This window comes from Cherax quadricarinatus, chromosome 5 (genome assembly GCF_038502225.1).
Source record: "Cherax quadricarinatus isolate ZL_2023a chromosome 5, ASM3850222v1, whole genome shotgun sequence".
Lineage (NCBI taxonomy): Eukaryota > Metazoa > Arthropoda > Malacostraca > Decapoda > Parastacidae > Cherax > Cherax quadricarinatus.
In genome coordinates this window covers 43413323-43432101 of record NC_091296.1, presented here as the reverse complement: position 1 = coordinate 43432101, position 18779 = coordinate 43413323, and the positions used below count along the sequence as shown (strand labels likewise).

Below are 18779 nucleotides of genomic sequence, written 5' to 3'. Positions count from 1 at the left end.
CGGTTATCTGTCCCTCAAGGAAGGTTTCTTGATGCTGGTGAGAGGCTCTTGATCTAGGGAATTGGATCTGTGCTCCATTTCCCTGAATTGAGCCAGAATACTTTCCATCCTCCTCCCATATGCGCTCCCCCATGATTAAAATATAATAATCCCAGTTATCTGACTTTGGTAATTTGATCCCGGTACTCCCAGTTATTTTCACTCCCGGTAATTACCTTCTCCATATTAAATTAAAGTTCGCATTTAGCACAATTTAATTCATTATATGAACTTTTAAAAACATTTATTTGAACTTATTCAAATATTTATTAAAATATTTCTTTAAAGCATTTCTTAAAATATATATTAAAACAATCAATAAATATTTGTTAGCAAATCTTTAGCATGAATCTTGTCACCACAAGACATAACATGTGTGTAGCATAACTCTTGTCACCACAGGACAAAAAACATATATTGGTATGGTTCTTTTCTCAACAAGATATAGCAAATGTCGGGTATTGAAGTTGTTACTTTAAAACATAACATATGTGTGATGGGGACATAAATATCTGCCATGAAAAGAAATATTATATTATGTATGTGATGGTGATAACGTTGAGTTGCAATACAGACTAATTCAATTATAATGATGCAGGGATTTATGTTACTACGCAGACGTTTTCAGATGTGACAGTAATACACTGAATTATATTAGAAGGCAGACGTCATCACTTTGTGATTATGATGCAGTGTTTGTTGCAAGGCATAAGTCTGCACCTTGTGATTATGATACAGTAGGTTATGGTACTTTTTGATAGTGATACAGTGAGTTCTGTGACTGATACAGTGAGTTGTATTAAAGAGATGACATCTTCACTTGGCCAGGAACTATGACTCGACCCCTGCAACCAGAGTCAGGTGAGTACTATTGATCAGTACACAGCTCATTAAAGGTTTATGCATCCTAACCGCAACAGATGTTGCATGTCAATTGTGTGCATGGGAGAGTCTTGCCTGGGATGCCCATTTAAAGGGAAGTGGTGCCTTGATGCTAGTAAAAGGTTCTTGGTCCAGGAATTAGAGCTACTCTCCTCTTTCTCAGAGCAAACCTGATTACCTCCCGTTTACCAAGCTCCCGTGAATGCAGTTTACGTGTACCTTTTGTTCTTGGGAGAGCGTAGCTTCACAAGGTCTGTATTATTGTCTTCTTGGCGCCTTGATCATGTTAATAAGGCAGACGACGCAGGAGGAGACGAATATGACAATCAAAAAGCAAAAAGCTGTAAAGTAGACTGCTACTTCTCTCTTGGTCATATTCTCCAGGCTGGGCACTTGCCAGGTCCACCACTTGCTGCCGCCCATGATATCAAACCCTGCAAGTACAGGTAGAGACAATACATATCACAAATTTATTAAACTTCACAAACATACGAAAATGTGTATTTTAGTTGAGATTGTGATCTTGTATAATAAAGCAGTGAATGATTTGAAAAACAACTTGAATGTTAATTGTGTAAATTGTTGCAATATTTGCGAAAATGAATCTATTATGAAAAATAACATATTTACTGATATTTTGACTGTTATTTAGCCTAATATCATTAAGACAATCTTAACAAGAATAATTTAGGTGGATATTACTTTTTGTTTAAAATTTACATTTCGTATACTAAGTACGAATATATTCACAAAAATCTATATCTATCAACATGCATGATTTTTTTAAATACATATCGCTAGGGCAATTCGGACTGTTTGACTGACTCTGCCTAAAAGGCCTCCCATGGGATGTACCATGATGCTGGCGAAGGACTTTTGTTCCAGGAATTTGGACCTATCTTCTTCCTGGGACAGAACCTAATTACCTCCCCTTACATTACATGACTCGTGGATTTAGCACTACTTATGATTATAAGAATAATCTGTGTGTAAAGCACCACTAATATTGTGTGTAAGAGAGGCTGCCGCTGCTCTTACACGGAATAACTACTGAGTGATTAACATCAAAACATATTAAACAAAAATTATAAAGGACTAGAAAGATGAACTATTTCGGTCATTACCATTTTCATCGTCAGTGCAACGGGAACCCACCTGCAACTGAAATTAAAGTTGCAACTTTTTCTCATTTCAGTTTTACACAAAAACTACATGATTTTTGAAGTGCAATGAATTGTGTATTAAAATAAGAAATTTTCTAAACATGATGCATGAAATAATCATCTTTCTGAATGTAAACATACGTAACACCATAGACACAAAATACTGAGAGGAATAGACAAGGTGGACAAAGACAGGATGTTCCAGAGATGGGACACAGCAACAAGGGGACACAGTTGGAAGTTGAAGACACAGATGAATCACAGGGATGTTAGGAAGTATTTCTTCAGCCACAGAGTAGTCAGTAAGTGGAATAGTTTGGGAAGCTATGTAGTGGAGGCAGGATCCATACATAGCTTTAAGCAGAGGTATGATAAAGCTCACGGTTCAGGGAGAGTGACCTAGTAGCGACCAGTGAAGGGGCGGGGCCAGGAGCTTGGACTCGACTCCTGCAACCTCAACTAGATGAGTACAACTAGGTGAGTACAGGTGTGTAGCCTATTTTAGTATTTATTTTATTGCTTGTAACTGGGGTTTAATTTCAAAGAATCTAGCATGACATTTTTGTTTCAGATAAGTGGAATGACAGAACATTTTTAAGTGCATTCTTTGTGGTTTAAATGTTGAAGTTGCGACGGTACAAGTCACAAGAGCACTGAACACATTAATTAATGCCAGTTTGGAGCGGAAAAACGACAACACTTGATGCTCTCAAGATGGAACCAAGTGCAAGTCAACATCAGTTGCAGAAAAACTTACACAGCTAAGCAAAATATGAAGGCTGGTAGGAGAACATTTACTGAGAATCAATCAGGTCCATCTACAGTACATTTCAGATCAGGTATTAAAACACTTGACTTTAAAAAACTTATTTTGTACCAAAGATACAGCGCCACCAAATACAAAAATACTTTAACACAGACATCATAAAGTATTCAGTGTCGTAACTTATGGATTGTTCGAATCTATTGAGAACTATTGTAACCAGCGTGAAGATGAATGTGAAAACGAAGTCAAATGTCGAATTAATACATCAAAGTATTTAACTGCCACCGATACTCGCTATAATTATGACTGACTTAAAACTATTACAAGAAGAGAAAGGGGAGGTAGGCCAAAGACAGATGGTTTGCTAGTCTATTTGAGAGTTCCGTTTTTTTTATAGATGGAAATGATGAAAGCCAATACAAATATCAAACACATTATGAGAGATCTGTCTTGAGGTGAGGAAAGTATTTATTTTGGCATTTGGCAGAACTTATAAACATTACGAGGTCAACGTATGTTGTGTAACGCTGACAAACAGTTCATGTATCTCTACCTTTAACGATACTGTTGACAAATATCTGATAGACACTGGTACTCTGAAAGAGAGAGAGAGAAAAAAAGGATCCTAAAGAGGAGTAGCTTAGGATTTTAGCTGCTACTGCTGCCATTAAATGTGATAATATACGAGTTAAGGTGTATGACATGGACAACTAGTCTTCTCTGCAAAATGGAGGAAGATGCTTTGAATATGATCTCAGAGACGCTCAGATGTTTTACTGAGTGTCACAAAGTAAAAAAAAAAAATGAGTTACCACAAAAACTTCGCAGGAACAAGTGATGATAAGTCATGCTACTGTAGCGGCATGCAGACCAATAAACGGTGAAACAACAACTCCGGTCAAACTGTGATTGGCTACACTTCCTCCCACAACAACAACAACTTCTGTTTAGTATTCGTACAGTTTTATTTAAGTCCAACTTAGCCTGAACGTACGTGGAAGACGCTGGAACCTGGAAGGAAATTCGCTTAAAGCTGTATCCGCAACTCTACCTCCAGCACCTGACAAGCTATTACATTTATTTTCAATCAGTTGCAAGTTATTTTGCAAGACTAGTGAGTGCAAGAGAGCAAGTCTTGTATGTTCAGCGATGTGTTGTCACTGTGAAAACTCACCCTATATTTTTATGGAAGAACTTTATGGTGATAAGAATGAATTATTTTAAGAAAAGTCGTCTAGAAAAGTTTAATAAAACATTATTAGTGTTTCTCCTTTTTCTTTTTTATCTTTTTAAGTCACATACTTAAGCATTTAATATAAATAAATCATGTCAGTATTATGTTGTATATTCCATCAGTTTTATATTTTAAGCATCAAATTCGTGTTTCACGCTTTCATAATTCTTGGTATTTGCTCACTGATTCCAGCATAATGAGTGTAAAGTCAGTCTCTCACTTCACAATAACAACACCTCATTAAGTCTCCCTAATTTAACTCTCACTGGAGTGAGAGTTAAAAACCTAAGAAATAATGCAAAATTTGTTTCCAGTTCCTTCCTTCCATGTGCCAGTTAAAGTGATGAAATAACAGAGGCGGGGAAAGACAGGCAAAGAAAACCACTTAGTTCAGTCGTAGGTTAATAATAATCGATTCCTACCTTTTACAACTCAAAAATCAAGCAGTGTTATGATGGAAAACTGAAATTTGTACAACTCACAACTATTACTTCAGGAATAGTAATAAATAAATTTTTGTTTAATCTTTTAGTCCTGTGCAGCGTTTGTTTGAAACATTTTTTGCTATCTTCAATTGTTACAGTTAAAAAAAAAACGCAAAAATCACGGCTATTTTCCCGTAGCACGATCACTAGCGCACACACCTCACGCACTGAGGTCCTTGCTTCGATCTCAGGTACGGGTGGAAACATAAAGACGTGTTTCCTTGACACACCCGTCATCCATGTTAGCCTAGAAGAAAAATAGGTACCTGGGTGTTAAACGACTGGTGTGGGTCGCATCCTGGGACAAAACTGACCTAATTTGCCCGAAATGCTCAGCATAACAAGTAACTTTCTATATAGTAGTATGTCATTGATGTCAGCTAGGACTGTATACCTTGTACATGTACTAGTAGAAATAAAGATTTATTATTATTATTATTATTATTATTATTATTATTGTTGTTGTTGTTGTTGTTGTTGTTATTGTTGTTGTTGCTATTATTATTATTATTATTATTATTATTATTATTATTATTATTATTATTATTATTATTATTATTATTATCCCTGGAAATTATTTCAAGGTAAGACCATTTTTTATAGACTAGCTGGACTATTATTTGTAAACAATAACCATCTATCAACAAGGGACTTTGATGCTGGTAAATGACTCTTAATATAAGTAATTGGAACTGTCCTCATCTTCCTTGGATGAAACATGATTACCATGAATTCCCTAGGAGATGTATCACCCTTGGGGGTTTTGCGCTTCACAATGATTAAAACAATAATATTCTCAAACCAGTTAATTACTCTGCCTACACCGAGTTGTTGCTACGACACATTGTTAATGTGTCTCATACTAGAGAACACATAGTGTGTATATCATGCTAGACAATACATAGTGTATCTCATGCTAGACAATACATAGTGTATCTCATGCTAGACAATACATAGTGTATCTCATGCTAGACAATACATAGTGTATCTCATGTTAGACAATACATAGTGTATCTCATGCTAGACAATACATAGTGTATCTCATGCTAGACAATACATAGTGTATCTCATGTTAGACAATACATAGTGTATCTCATGCTAGACAATACATAGTGTATCTCATGTTAGACAATACATAGTGTATCTCATGCTAGACAATACATAGTGTATCTCATGCTAGACAATACATAGTGTATCTCATGCTAGACAATACAAAGTGTATCTCATGTTAGACAATACATAGTGTATATCATGCTAGACAATACATAGTGTAACTCATGTTAGACAATACATAGTGTATCTCATGTTAGACAATACATAGTGTATCTCATGTTAGACAATACATAGTGTATATCATGTTAGACAATACATAGTGTATCTCATGTTAGACAATACATAGTGTATCTCATGTTAGACAATACATAGTGTATATCATGCTAGACAATACATAGTGTATCTCATGTTAGACAATACATAGTGTATCTCATGTTAGACAATACATAGTGTATCTCATGATAGACAATACATAGTGTATCTCATGTTAGACAATACATAGTGTATCTCATGTTAGACAATACATAGTGTATATCATGCTAGACAATACATAGTGTAACTCATGTTAGACAATACATAGTGTATCTCATGTTAGACAATACATAGTGTATCTCATGCTAGACAATACATAGTGTATCTCATGTTAGACAATACATAGTGTATCTCATGATAGACAATACATAGTGTATCTCATGTTAGACAATACATAGTGTATCTCATGTTAGACAATACATAGTGTAACTCATGTTAGACAATACATAGTGTATCTCATGTTAGACAATACATAGTGTATCTCATGTTAGACAATACATAGTGTATCTCATGTTAGACAATACATAGTGTATCTCATGTTAGACAATACATAGTGTATCTCATGTTAGACAATACATAGTGTATCTCATGTTAGACAATACATAGTGTATCTCATGGTAGACAATATATAGTGTATCTCATGCTAGACAATACATAGTGTATCTCATGTTAGACAATACATAGTGTATCTCATGTTAGACAATACATAGTATATCTCATGTTAGACAATACATAGTGTATCTCATGTTAGACAATACATAGTGTATCTCATGTTAGACAATACATAGTATATCTCATGTTAGACAATACATAGTATATCTCATGCTAGACTAAACATAATGTATCTCATGCTAGACAATACATAGTATATCTCATGCTAGACTAAACATAATGTATCTCATGCTAGACAATACATAGTATATCTCATGCTAGACAACACATTCTTGTTTATCTCATGATACACAACACAATCATATTGTAACTCCTGCTAAATAACTATTTTCTTAATTAATATAAATTTTAAATATTTTTTTTTATTTTGCACTGAAGATAAAGTGGGTTGGTGAATGTCCTCTTATAGTGCTGTTCCTTGATGCCGACGAGTTGCTGTTGATCCAGAGAACTGAAGCAACTCTTCCTTTACTTGGATGAAGGAAATGTAGACACTTCATGACATTTTTTTCGGGTTTCTCGATTTATTGTGATTATGTTTGTGCAGCGGCAGTCATGAGTGAACCTTCCAGACCGTTATATAACTTTCATCTTGGTGAGATCAGTTACATCCTTGGCTGTTTCATAATACGTACTACTGTCATCAATCATCTCTATCATCAGTCATTATCCAAGATCTTTTTGTAAAATTCTGTAAAACGTAGTTGCATAATAGTTTTTCATAATCGTTAATGATATTAATTCCATTTTCCTGAATTATGCTATATTTTGCTCCGGAGAATGTGTGTTTTTCCTCCTCTCAATGAACTTTGCATTGTCTTTCCTCTCTCGTAGCTGCAACACCAACCTGCCACAAACTCTAAACTGATAACCTAAACAAATTCTCTCCGCCATCGACTCTACTCTTCTATTTAAACTGTTCTTATAAACAAATGTTTCATCTTATGCAGCCTCGTGGTATTGCTGTACATAGTCAGTATTTAGTAACGTACTTCTCTCACTCAACTCTTCCTCTAGTTTGTAATTTGATTTTTCTTTGTAATTTGCTGCAGTGTTTCTCCATACCAGTAGTTTGTATTTTCTTGTACTCTTATTCTTGTAAAGTTATCAGCTTTCTCATTCCCAGTGATATTAATATGAGATGTTACTCATAGAAATTTTACTAGTATTTTATAATTTTCTAACATATATACATTATTTTTTTGCATAGCAGCCACAATAATGTTAGTATTATTTCTGGAGTTTTTTTTTTCTGAATAAGGTCGAAGTTTTACGTAAACATGACATAAGAGGCCCTAATACATTTGTCTCTCTTCCTATATCGATGGGGATTATGATGACTTTCCATTTTGGGGGAATATATCCAGTTAGCAGTACTTGAATCATGTTCTTGGGCAATACAGTGTCTGCACTATAAAGGAAAACATAAGCCACAGTCTGATGGTGAACGGGAGAGAAGCTTGTTTGATATAGATATGTGACAGTGTATCGGCGATGCTGTAAGTTTCTGGTTTCTGTTTTTGAGGGATGGTATTTGTTCTAGCAATAAAGGAGATCGTAGAGCCTGTAGAGATTAGATTCTGTGAAGACCATTTGCTCCAGTCTATATGGTCCAATCAATTAAATGTTCCTCTGCAGTCCTGTAGATCATATTTTGCTAAGAATCTCCCTGATTTATGTTCTTTAAGAGGCACGTAAGCTTCACCGTCTTCTAATAACATGTTCATTTTTTTCCATAATAATTGTCGCATTTGCTTTGTCTGTTTCGTAAGGTGAAATCTAGGATCATTTTTTAATTCATGGTATAACTTAACAAATCTTTGAGGACAATGAGGCAGCCATTAATAACTTCACAACAGCAGTAACAAACATTGACTGGCACACTGAGCTAGAAATCTATACAGATATTGGCGAATGTTTTAATAATTTTCTAAAAAAGACCCAATACCTTTATAACAAGCACTGCCCTAAAAAAACTAAACAGATGACAGCTAAGAGACTGAACAGTCCCTGGCTAACACCCAGCATTCTCAAATCCATAAATACAAAACACCGATATGAAAAACATTACAGAATGGGTCACATAACCAGAGACCAAACAAAACGTTACTCGTCAATCCTAACCAGCCTGATAAGAAGGGCAAAAAAATTGTATTATGAGAACAGATTATCCAACTTACGAGGTGATATAAAAAAGACCTGGAAGACCCTATCAGAAATTCTGGGAACAAAAAAGATATCACGACATAGCGAAATAAAATTAGCAAAATCAGATGAACCCCAACTCCCACCAACAGAAACAGCAAACAGACTCAATGATTTCTTCTCCACTATAGGTCAAAACCATGCCAATAATATCCCAAGCTCAGATACCCCACCAAATGACTACCTCACTGGCAACTACCCGAACACTGTTCCTAGCTCCGACTAACCCATACGAAGTCTCCCTTATTATCAACGCACTGAAAAACAAGGCAGGAGATTTAAATACCTTACCACCCTTTATATACAAAAAGGCGTCACAAGTACTATCATCAATCATTGCAACACTCTTTAACAAATCCATTGAATCCTCCACCTTCCCTACAGTTCTCAAAATAGCAAGGGTCACCCCGATCCATAATGGAGGTGACCAAACAGAGTTGAATAACTAGAGGCCAATATCCAATTTACACCCTCTCTCAAAAATCTTCGAAAAATTAATTCATAAACGAATCTACTCCTACCTCATCTCCCATAACATTCTCAACCCCTGCCAATTTGGATTCAGGCCTAGTAAAAATACTAATGATGCTATTATACACATGCTAGAACATATATACACTGCAATAGAGAAAAAAGAAGTCCCTCTGGGGATCTTCATTGACTTACGTAAAGCTTTTGATACAGTTGACCATGACTTGTTCCACGTAAAATTGTCACACTATGGTATTAGAGGGCACTCCCTCAACTACCTCAAGTCATACCTCAGCAACAGAAGCCAATATGTGTACGCAAATGGGGCAAGCTCTTCCGCACAACCAATTACAGTTGGTGTCCCACAGGGAAGTGTCCTTGGCCCTCTTCTCTTTCTCCTATACATAAATGACCTACCAAATGCTTCCCAATTACTCAAACCCACACTTTTTGCAGATGACACCACATACGTCTTCTCTCACCCGAGCCCAGTCACGCTAGCCAATACTGTAAACACCGAATTACAGAAAATATCTACCTGGATGAGGACTAACAAACTTACACTAAACATTGACAAAACCTACTTCATTCAGTTTGGTAGCCGAGCTACAGATGTACCTCTTAACATAACGATAAACGGATCACCTATCACAAAGCTAACAGAGGGAAAATTCTTAGGAATCCACCTCGATAATAGATTCAATTTTCATACACATATACAACAAATTTCTAAGAAAATTTCCAAGACTGTAGGCATACTATCGAAGATACGGTACTATATTCCACAGTCAGCCCTCCTGGCCCTCTATCACTCTCTTATTTACCCCTATCTTACCTATGGAATTTGTGCATGGGGCTCAACAACAACTAACCATCTCAGACCACTAATTACCCAACAAAAGGCTGCAGTTAGAATGATAACAAATTCTCAATACAGGCAGCACACTCCACCAGTATTCAAAACACTCAACCTACTCACCATACAAAACATCCATACTTATTATTGCACTTATTACATACATAGAACACTTAACTCTGATATTAACCCTCCCCTCAAACATCTCCTTGCCAACCTCAACAGAACACATGACCATAATACAAGGCACAGATCACTCTTTGATGTTCCTCGTGTCCATCTCACGCTATGCAAAAACTCAATGCACATAAAAGGCCCTAAAATCTGGAATTCATTACCTGTAAATATAAAAGAAACACTACCTGTTTATAAATTCAAGTCTCTTCTCAAAGTTCACTTACTCACTCAAAACCAAATAAATACTGAATAACTGAACCATATAAATTGTATATCCTAAATGTTACTCACAATTATATCACACAAATGTTAAACCTAACTTTGTTATTTTTTTTTAAATACACTACCTAACAGAATACTCCATTCTACTGAATGAACAGCAATGCAAGCAACCATAGGACCTGTCTTTGTAATACTCATTTGTATTTTATAGTTATCTGTTTACAAGAATGTCTTATCACTGATTTCATCATTGCTTAGTTAATCTTAAGTTAATTGTAAGCCAGCCCGTAATGCTATGCATATAAGTGGCTTTGGCATGCTGCTCTTACCTGTATTTTTTTTTGTACCTCTGTATGTATGCTAAATTTCTAAATAAATAAATAAATAAATAAATAAATAAATAAATAAATTGTGTTACAGAGGTCTGAGCTTCACTGAGTCCTCTGTAACATAATTGTCCTCAAAGATTTATTAAGTTTTACCATGAATTAAAAAAATATCCTAGACTTCACATTACGAAACAGACAAAGCAAATGCGACAATTATTATGGAAAAAATGAACATGTTATTAGAAGACGGTGGACGTACTTGTACCATAATTAACTCGAGTGAACAAATTCTTGCCTGTCTCTCCTACATAATTCTTTACAATATGTAACTGTTAGCTCTCTTTAACCATTATGGATTTAACACTTTCTTGTGAAAGTAATAATACGCATTCCTAGTTCCTAGGATAGTATTAATAACTACATTCAATAAAGTAATAATACTGTTACTAATGTGGGTTGCAAATACTGTGTACACACACAATGTTTTTGTGATCGTAAACAACTCTTACCAGTTGAGGTAATGATAATATTCTGGCGATCTGGCTCAGCTATCTCTGATTACGTTGTTTTCTTATAGCAACTTAAAAATTATGGGAATACCAATAGGAATCCATTTGATATATTAAACACCTTCTGAAAGTCCGCAAAAACTATGAGAATCATTAAAGCAGGTAACTGTTTGCTTTGAAGAAAATAAGGACAGTGATGTAAAATGCTTTCATGGGACCATGTTTCAAGTAGGGTCTCACAAATAGCAGTACTAGACTTGCTCTAATGATGATATGAATTCATATAAACGACCTATCAAAAGAATTGTTTAAAAAATAACTCTGTTCGTAGGTGATGCTAAATTTTATGCGAAGTAGAAAACAAATCATGCAAATCCTGGAAGAAGGTTCACATATATGTTCTGCCTTGAGTAAGCCTATTGATAAATGTGTATTAAAACTTATTATAGTTCTAGCAGACTGTTTAAGTATTTAATCTGTATGGAGCAAGTGGAGCGATAAATGGATAAAGAAATTTACAGTGCGTGGATATAAATGTCCTCCAGATTAATAGATTTCTGGCAGATTATCAGGGCATTCTCTTCAGTAACGTATGGTTACATTATGCGCCATGTTAACCTAATTAGAAATAAAATATATACAGTAATCGGATTGCAACCGCTGTAAATAAACATCAACGTTCAGCTTTTATAGAGCAGATTGACTATGATGAAGAACAATGTAATCAAGAGTTTGAGCTTCGTCTGTGTGAAACAACTCAGTGACTGACCTGAAGACTGTGTGACGTTGACTGCTGGAGGCAGCATGAGAGGCGGCACCAGAATACTGCAGGGGCAGTGAGCACCACACCTGGGCTCCCGCACCTCCAGCCTCCCCAGCACCGCCAGTGACTCGTCAGCTTGACCAACCTGCACCACCAAACCATCAACACCTTAACATTCAAACTCTATTTCTAATGCCCATTATACATTATGTTTTTTTAAAAATACTTTCATATTTTTTTATAAATACTTTTACACTTTTTATAAACACTTTTATATTTTTATAAATACTTTTTATATTTTTTCTAAATACTTTTATATAATTTTTTATACTTTTATATTTTTTATAAATACTTTCCTTTATTATAAATGAATGTGACACTAAAGCGTAACCTAAAGCCTACCATTGGCCTTGACATTGAGCATATAAGGCGCAGGCTGATTTTCCAAGACTTTCTGAGAAAAAAGCGCGCCTTATATGCAGGAAAATACGGTTTGTATTATGAGAGTGGACGGGGCCGGGAGTAGTAGAACGAGAGGTAGTAGTAGAAGTAACACTAGTAGTAATAGTAACAGTAGTAGTAGTACTAGTGGTGGTGGTGATAGTTATAGTAGTATTATTAGTAGCATTAGTAGCGGTGGTGGTAGTAGTAGGGGTAGTAATAGTAGTAGTAGTAATGGTAGTAGGGGTAGTAGTAGTAGCAGTAGTAATGGTCGTAGCAGTAGTGGTAGTTGTAGCAGTAGTAGTAGGGGTAGTAAGAGTAGTAGTGGTAGGGGTAGAAAGAGTAGTAGAGGTAGGGGTAGTAGTAATAGTAGGGGTAGTAATAATAGTGGTAGCAGTAGTAACAGACCATTCCAGGAGTCTTGGAATGGTCTATGAAACATGTTAAATGAAATTAAGTACATCTCTTCTAAACGTCTTTAACATTTATAGGTAAAAGTACAGCGCCTGCGCTCTGAAGGACAGCTGTTGATATGTTACAGTTTTTTTAACTATAGTGTAGGAGCGCCTCTTGCAGGACAGTGATGGAGTGAATGATGATGAAAGTGTTTCTTCATTCTCGGGTCACCCTGCCTTGGTGGGAAACGACCGATGTGTTAATAAAAAAAAAATGCACGTTATGGACATAATAGTACTCAGTGAGTTTGGTATGTGTAAATGTATAGGATGGTACCCAAACTTACTGGAGTTCTACTACAAGTGGTCAGTGGTCAGTCGTCACGTGAGGTCACAGACCCTGAGCTGCTTTGGGGATTAGCGTGGACGGTTACAAAGCATGGCTTGCTTCTGCAGTGTTTTAAAAATTGAGGTTGGAGAGTTGAAGGAAGAGGTCTTGCTTCTCCAGGAGGAGATTAGGAGGCTGAAGGTTCACCTTAATGGGTCTGGGAGAGAGTGTGAGGTGGCTGGAGTTGTGGGGAATGAGGCTTCTAGCAGTGAGGTGCAGTCTGTCTCTCACTGTGAGGAGGCTGTAGGTGGGGAGGTAGCAACGGCTACTAGCAGTGAGGTGCAGTCCAGCACCTGCTACAAGTGGCGAGTGGTAACCAGTAATGGGAGGAGAATCAGAATAAGGAAAGTTAAGAGTGAAGATCTGAAGGTAGGAAATCGCTTCTCTGTTCTTCAGGATGAATGTACTTCAGTGGCCAGTGAAGGTAAGGGTACTACTGCCCCTGCTAACAGAGGTAAGCGCATTCTTGTGGTTGGTGACTCTCAGGTAAGATATATTGACCGTGCTTTTTGTAATAGGAATAAGAAGATGAGAGATAGAGTGTGCTTCCCTGGAGCTGGTGTTGGGGACATAGTTAACAGGCTGGATAATATCATGTCAGGTAATGGGAACAAGCCCATTATCTGTCTCAGCGCTGGTGGAAATGATATTGGGAAGGGTAGGAGAGAAAAGCTGCTAGATAAGTACAGGTCAGTTATAGATTTCATTAAGTCTAAGGGAGGGGTCCCAATCATATGTAGCATATTGCCTAGAAGGGGAGTAGGAAATGAATGGTTGTCTAGGGCAATTGGTGTAAATTGCTGGCTAGACAGATACTGCAAGGAACTTGCAATCCCATTCATTGACACCTGGAACAACTTTTATGGCAAACATGATGTGTATGCAAGGGATGGGGTACATCTCTCTGGGGATGGGGTGGTAGCACTTGCAAACTCAATTGAGAAGGCCATTGGTGAAATGCCTATGATTTTAAACTGATAGAAGATAGAGGTATGGGTGTGTGTGGGAAACAAGCATGCTGCAATACTAGGGTTGGAAACAGTAAATGTATAAAAGGCATTCAGCATGAAGTTATAAATAAAGGCAATAGATCAGGTCAGCAAACAAAGGGGGACAGCAGAGGGCAGCAAGGGACTAGCTCCCTTAAGGTTTACTATACTAATAGCAGGAGTGTAAGAAATAAGATAGATGAGCTAAGATTAATTGCAAGTGCAGGAAACATAGATATTATTGCTATAACAGAGACCTGGCTCAATCTGGAAGATAGAGAGATGCCCTCTGAATGTCACATACAAGGCTATAAATTATTCCACACTGACAGGGTCAACAGGAAGGGTGGTGGAGCAGCGATGTATTTCAGAGACAATTTAAATTGTTGTGTTAGACAAGATATAAAATTAGAAGCGTCGGCCACTGAATCTGTTTGGTTACAGCTTCTCGAGGGCCGAGAAAAACTAATTTGGGTGTGATTTACAGGGCCCCCAAATCTTGATAGGGAGTGCAATAAACTTCTACGGGACGAAATTCGTAAGGCATCTACATACGAAAATGTTGTGCTAATGGGAGATTTCAACTATAGACAGACTGACTGGAGCAATTTGACAGGAAATTTAGAGTCAGGTGACTTTCTTGATACGATCCAGGATTGTTTTTTAAAACAGTTTGTGACAGAGCCAACTAGGGGAAATAACCTCCTTGACTTGGTTCTTGCCAGTACGGAAACACTAATTAATAATCTTGAGGTTAATGATGAGCTTGGGGAAAGTGATCACAAATCACTCAGTTTTAATATATCATGGAATTCCCCTAATAATGGCAATCAAGTCTTCGTCCCTGACTTTCGCTTGGCTGATTTCATAGGACTGAAAAATTACTTAGGTGGGCTGAACTGGAATGACCTGACTAAGGGTCAGGTAGGTGGTGATGGTTGCCGATATGACGCTTTCCAGGGCATAGTTCTAGCTGCTCAGTCAAATTATGTTCCAAATAGGGAAATCAGATCAAACAAAAATGATCCTAAATGGATGAACAATAGATTAAAATATCTGATTGGTCAAAAGAGAGGCATATATAGGCAAATCAAAAGAGGAGAGGGGCAATTAAGAAATCAATATATTCAGTTAAAGAGAGAAATAAAAAAGGGAATTAGAAAAGCAAAAAGAGATTATGAGGTTAAAGTTGCAAGAGAATCGAAGACTAACCCAAAAGGATTCTTTTAGGTATACAGAAGTAAGATCAGGGACAAGATAGGCCCACTCAAAAGTTCCTCGGGTCAGCTCACTGACAGTGATAAGGAAATGTGTAGAATTTTTAACACACACTTCCTCTCAGTTTTTACACAGGAGGATACCAGCGATATTCCAGAAATTATAAATTATGTAGAATAAGACGATAATAAACTGTGCACGAATAGGGTCACAAGTGACATGGTCCTTAGGCAAATAGATAAATTAAAACCTAACAGATCCCCAGGCCCTGATGAACTGTATGCAAGGGTTCTAAAGGAATGTAAAGAAGAGCTTAGCAAACCTTTGGCTAATCTTTTCAACATATCACTACAAACTGGCATGGTGCCAGATAAGTGGAAAATGACAAATGTGATACCTATTTTCAAAACAGGTGACAGGTCCTTAGCTTCGAACTATAGACCAATAAGCCTAACCTCCATAGTGGGAAAATTTATGGAGTCAATAATTGCCGAGGCAGTTTGTAGCCACCTTGAAAAGCATAAATTAATCAACGAATCTCAGCATGGTTTTACAAAGGGGCGTTCCTGCCTTACGAATTTATTAACTTTTTTCACTAAGGTATTTGAGGAGGTAGATCATGGTAATGAATATGATATTGTGTATATGGACTTCAGTAAGGCTTTTGACAGGGTCCCACATCAGAGACTGTTGAGGAAAATTAAGGCACGTGGAATAGGAGGAGGAATTTTTTCCTGGATAAAGGCATGGTTGATAAATAGGCAGCAGAGAGTTTGCATAAATGGGGAGAAATCAGAGTGGGGAAGCGTCACGAGCGGTGTTCCACAGGGATCAGTGTTGGGCCCCCTGCTTTTCACAATCTACATAAACGACATAGATGAGGGCATAAAGAGCGACATCAGCAAGTTTGCCGATGACACCAAAATAGGCCGTCGAATTCATTCTGACGAGGACATTAGAGCACTCCAGAAAGATTTGAATAGACTGATGCAGTGGTCGGAGAAGTGGCAGATGCAGTTTAATATAGACAAATGCAAAGTTCTAAATGTTGGACAGGACAATAATCATGCCACATATAAACTAAATAATGTAGATCTTAATATTACGGATTGGGAAAAAGATTTAGGAGTTCTGGTTAGCACTAATCTGAAACCAAGACAACAGTGCATAAGTGTTCGCAATAAAGCTAATAGAATCCTTGGCTTCATATCAAGAAGCATAAATAATAGGAGTCCTCAGGTTGTTCTTCAACTCTATACATCCTTGGTTAGGCCTCATTTAGATTATGCTGCACAGTTTTGGTCACCGTATTACAGAATGGATATAAACGCTCTGGAAAATGTACAAAGGATGATGACAAAGTTGATCCCATGTATCAGAAACCTTCCCTATGAGGATAGACTAAGGGCCCTGAATCTGCACTCTCTAGAAAGACGTAGAATTAGAGGGGATATGATTGAGGTGTATAAATGGAAGACAGGAATAAATAAAGGGGATGTAAATAGTGTGCTGAAAATATCTAGCCTAGACAGGACTCGCAGCAATGGTTTTAAGTTGGAAAAATTCAGATTCAGGAAGGATATAGGAAAGTACTGGATTGGTAATAGAGTTGTGGATGAGTGGAACAAACTCCCAAGTACAGTGATAGAGGCCAGAACGTTGTGTAGCTTTAAAAATAGGTTGGATAAATACATGAGTGGATGTGGGTGGGTGTGAGTTGGACCTGATAGCTTATGCTACCAGGTCGGTTGCCGTGTTCCTCCCTTAAGTCAATGTGACCTGTGACAGGAATAAATAAAGGGGATGTAAATAGTGTGCTGAAAATATCTAGCCTAGACAGGACTCGCAGCAATGGTTTTAAGTTGGAAAAATTCAGATTCAGGAAGGATATAGGAAAGTACTGGTTTGGTAATTGAGTTGTGGATGAGTGGAACAAACTCCCAAGTACAGTCCTAGAGGCCAGAACGTTGTGTAGCTTTAAAAATAGGTTGGATAAATACATGAGTGGATGTGGGTGGGTGTGAGTTGGACCTGATAGCTTGTGCTACCCGGTCGGTTGTCGTGTTCCTCCCTTAAGTCAATGTGACCTGACCTGACTAGGTTGGGTGCATTGGCTTAAGCCGGTAGGAGACTTGGACCTGCCTCACATGGGCCAGTAGGCCTGCTGCAGTGTTCCTTCGTTCTTATGTTCTTATGTTCTTACAATATAACAGAGGTGAGACAGGAGAGAGGGGGATGGGTGGCCGGGTTTATGGGACACCTGGATATCTTTCTCGGATCATTGAGACAGTGGGAGATGGGTTTATGAAATATCTGGATATTTCTGGGATAGCGCGGAAACAGAAACACATCTATTTCATCCTATCTATCATTAACAAAGCTATCATCCACTATTTATTATCCTCAATATAACACCTCAAAGATGATATCTTAAGTTATCCTCCCCAAACTATCATTCCTAAGCTATCTTCCCAAAGTTGCCAACTCTGAACAATCATCCTTAGATTATCATCTGCAGGCTATCATCCACATGCTATCATAGGAACATAAGAAAGAAGGAACACTGCAGCAGGCCTCCTGGCCCATGCGAGGCAGGTCCAATTCTCCCACCGGGTTAAGCCAATGTCTTAACCTAGTCAGGTCAGGTCACATTCACTTAAGGAAGGAGCACGGCATCTGACCTATTAGCATAAGCTAGTCAGGTCCAACACACACATACCCACACCCACTCATGTATTTATCTAACCTATTTTTAAAACTACACAACGTCTTAGCTTCTATGACGGTACTCGGGAGTTTGTTCCACTCATCCACAACTATATTACCAAATCAGTGCTTTCCTATTACCATTCTGAATCTGAATTTTTCCACGCACGCTGTTTACATCCCATTTATTAATTCCTGTTTTCTATTTATACACCTCAATCATATCCCCCCTAATTCTACGCCTTTCTAGTAAATTCGTAAGGCAGGAACGCCCCTTTGTAAAACCGTGTTGAGATTCATTAATAAATTTATACCTTTCAAGATGGCTACGGATTGCGTCGGCAATTATTGATTCCATAAATTTTCCCACTATGGAGGTAAAGTTTATTGGTCTATAGTTCGAAGCTAAGGAACTGCCTTGTAAATAGGTATTACATTTGCCATTTTCCACTTGTCTGACACTATGCCAGTTCGTAGTGATGTATTGAAAAGGTTAGCCGAAGG

The 18779-nt window shown here is 37.4% G+C and overlaps 1 protein-coding gene across 2 annotated transcripts in view; it reads right to left on the bottom strand.

The window, feature by feature from the left end:
* Positions 1 to 282: 282 nt before the first annotated feature.
* The window catches only part of LOC128685137 (metabotropic glutamate receptor 3-like), a 111331-nt gene continuing 92834 nt past the window's right edge, over positions 283 to 18779 (bottom strand). For both annotated transcript variants that reach the window (XM_070101680.1, XM_070101671.1), the window contains exons 7-8: positions 12145 to 12283; positions 283 to 1355 (exon numbers count right to left, since the gene is read on the bottom strand). In XM_070101680.1, the coding sequence (XP_069957781.1) occupies positions 1180 to 1355; positions 12145 to 12283 (315 nt within the window). In that variant the 3' untranslated portion in view covers positions 283 to 1179. The remainder of the gene's footprint in view (positions 1356 to 12144; positions 12284 to 18779) is intronic.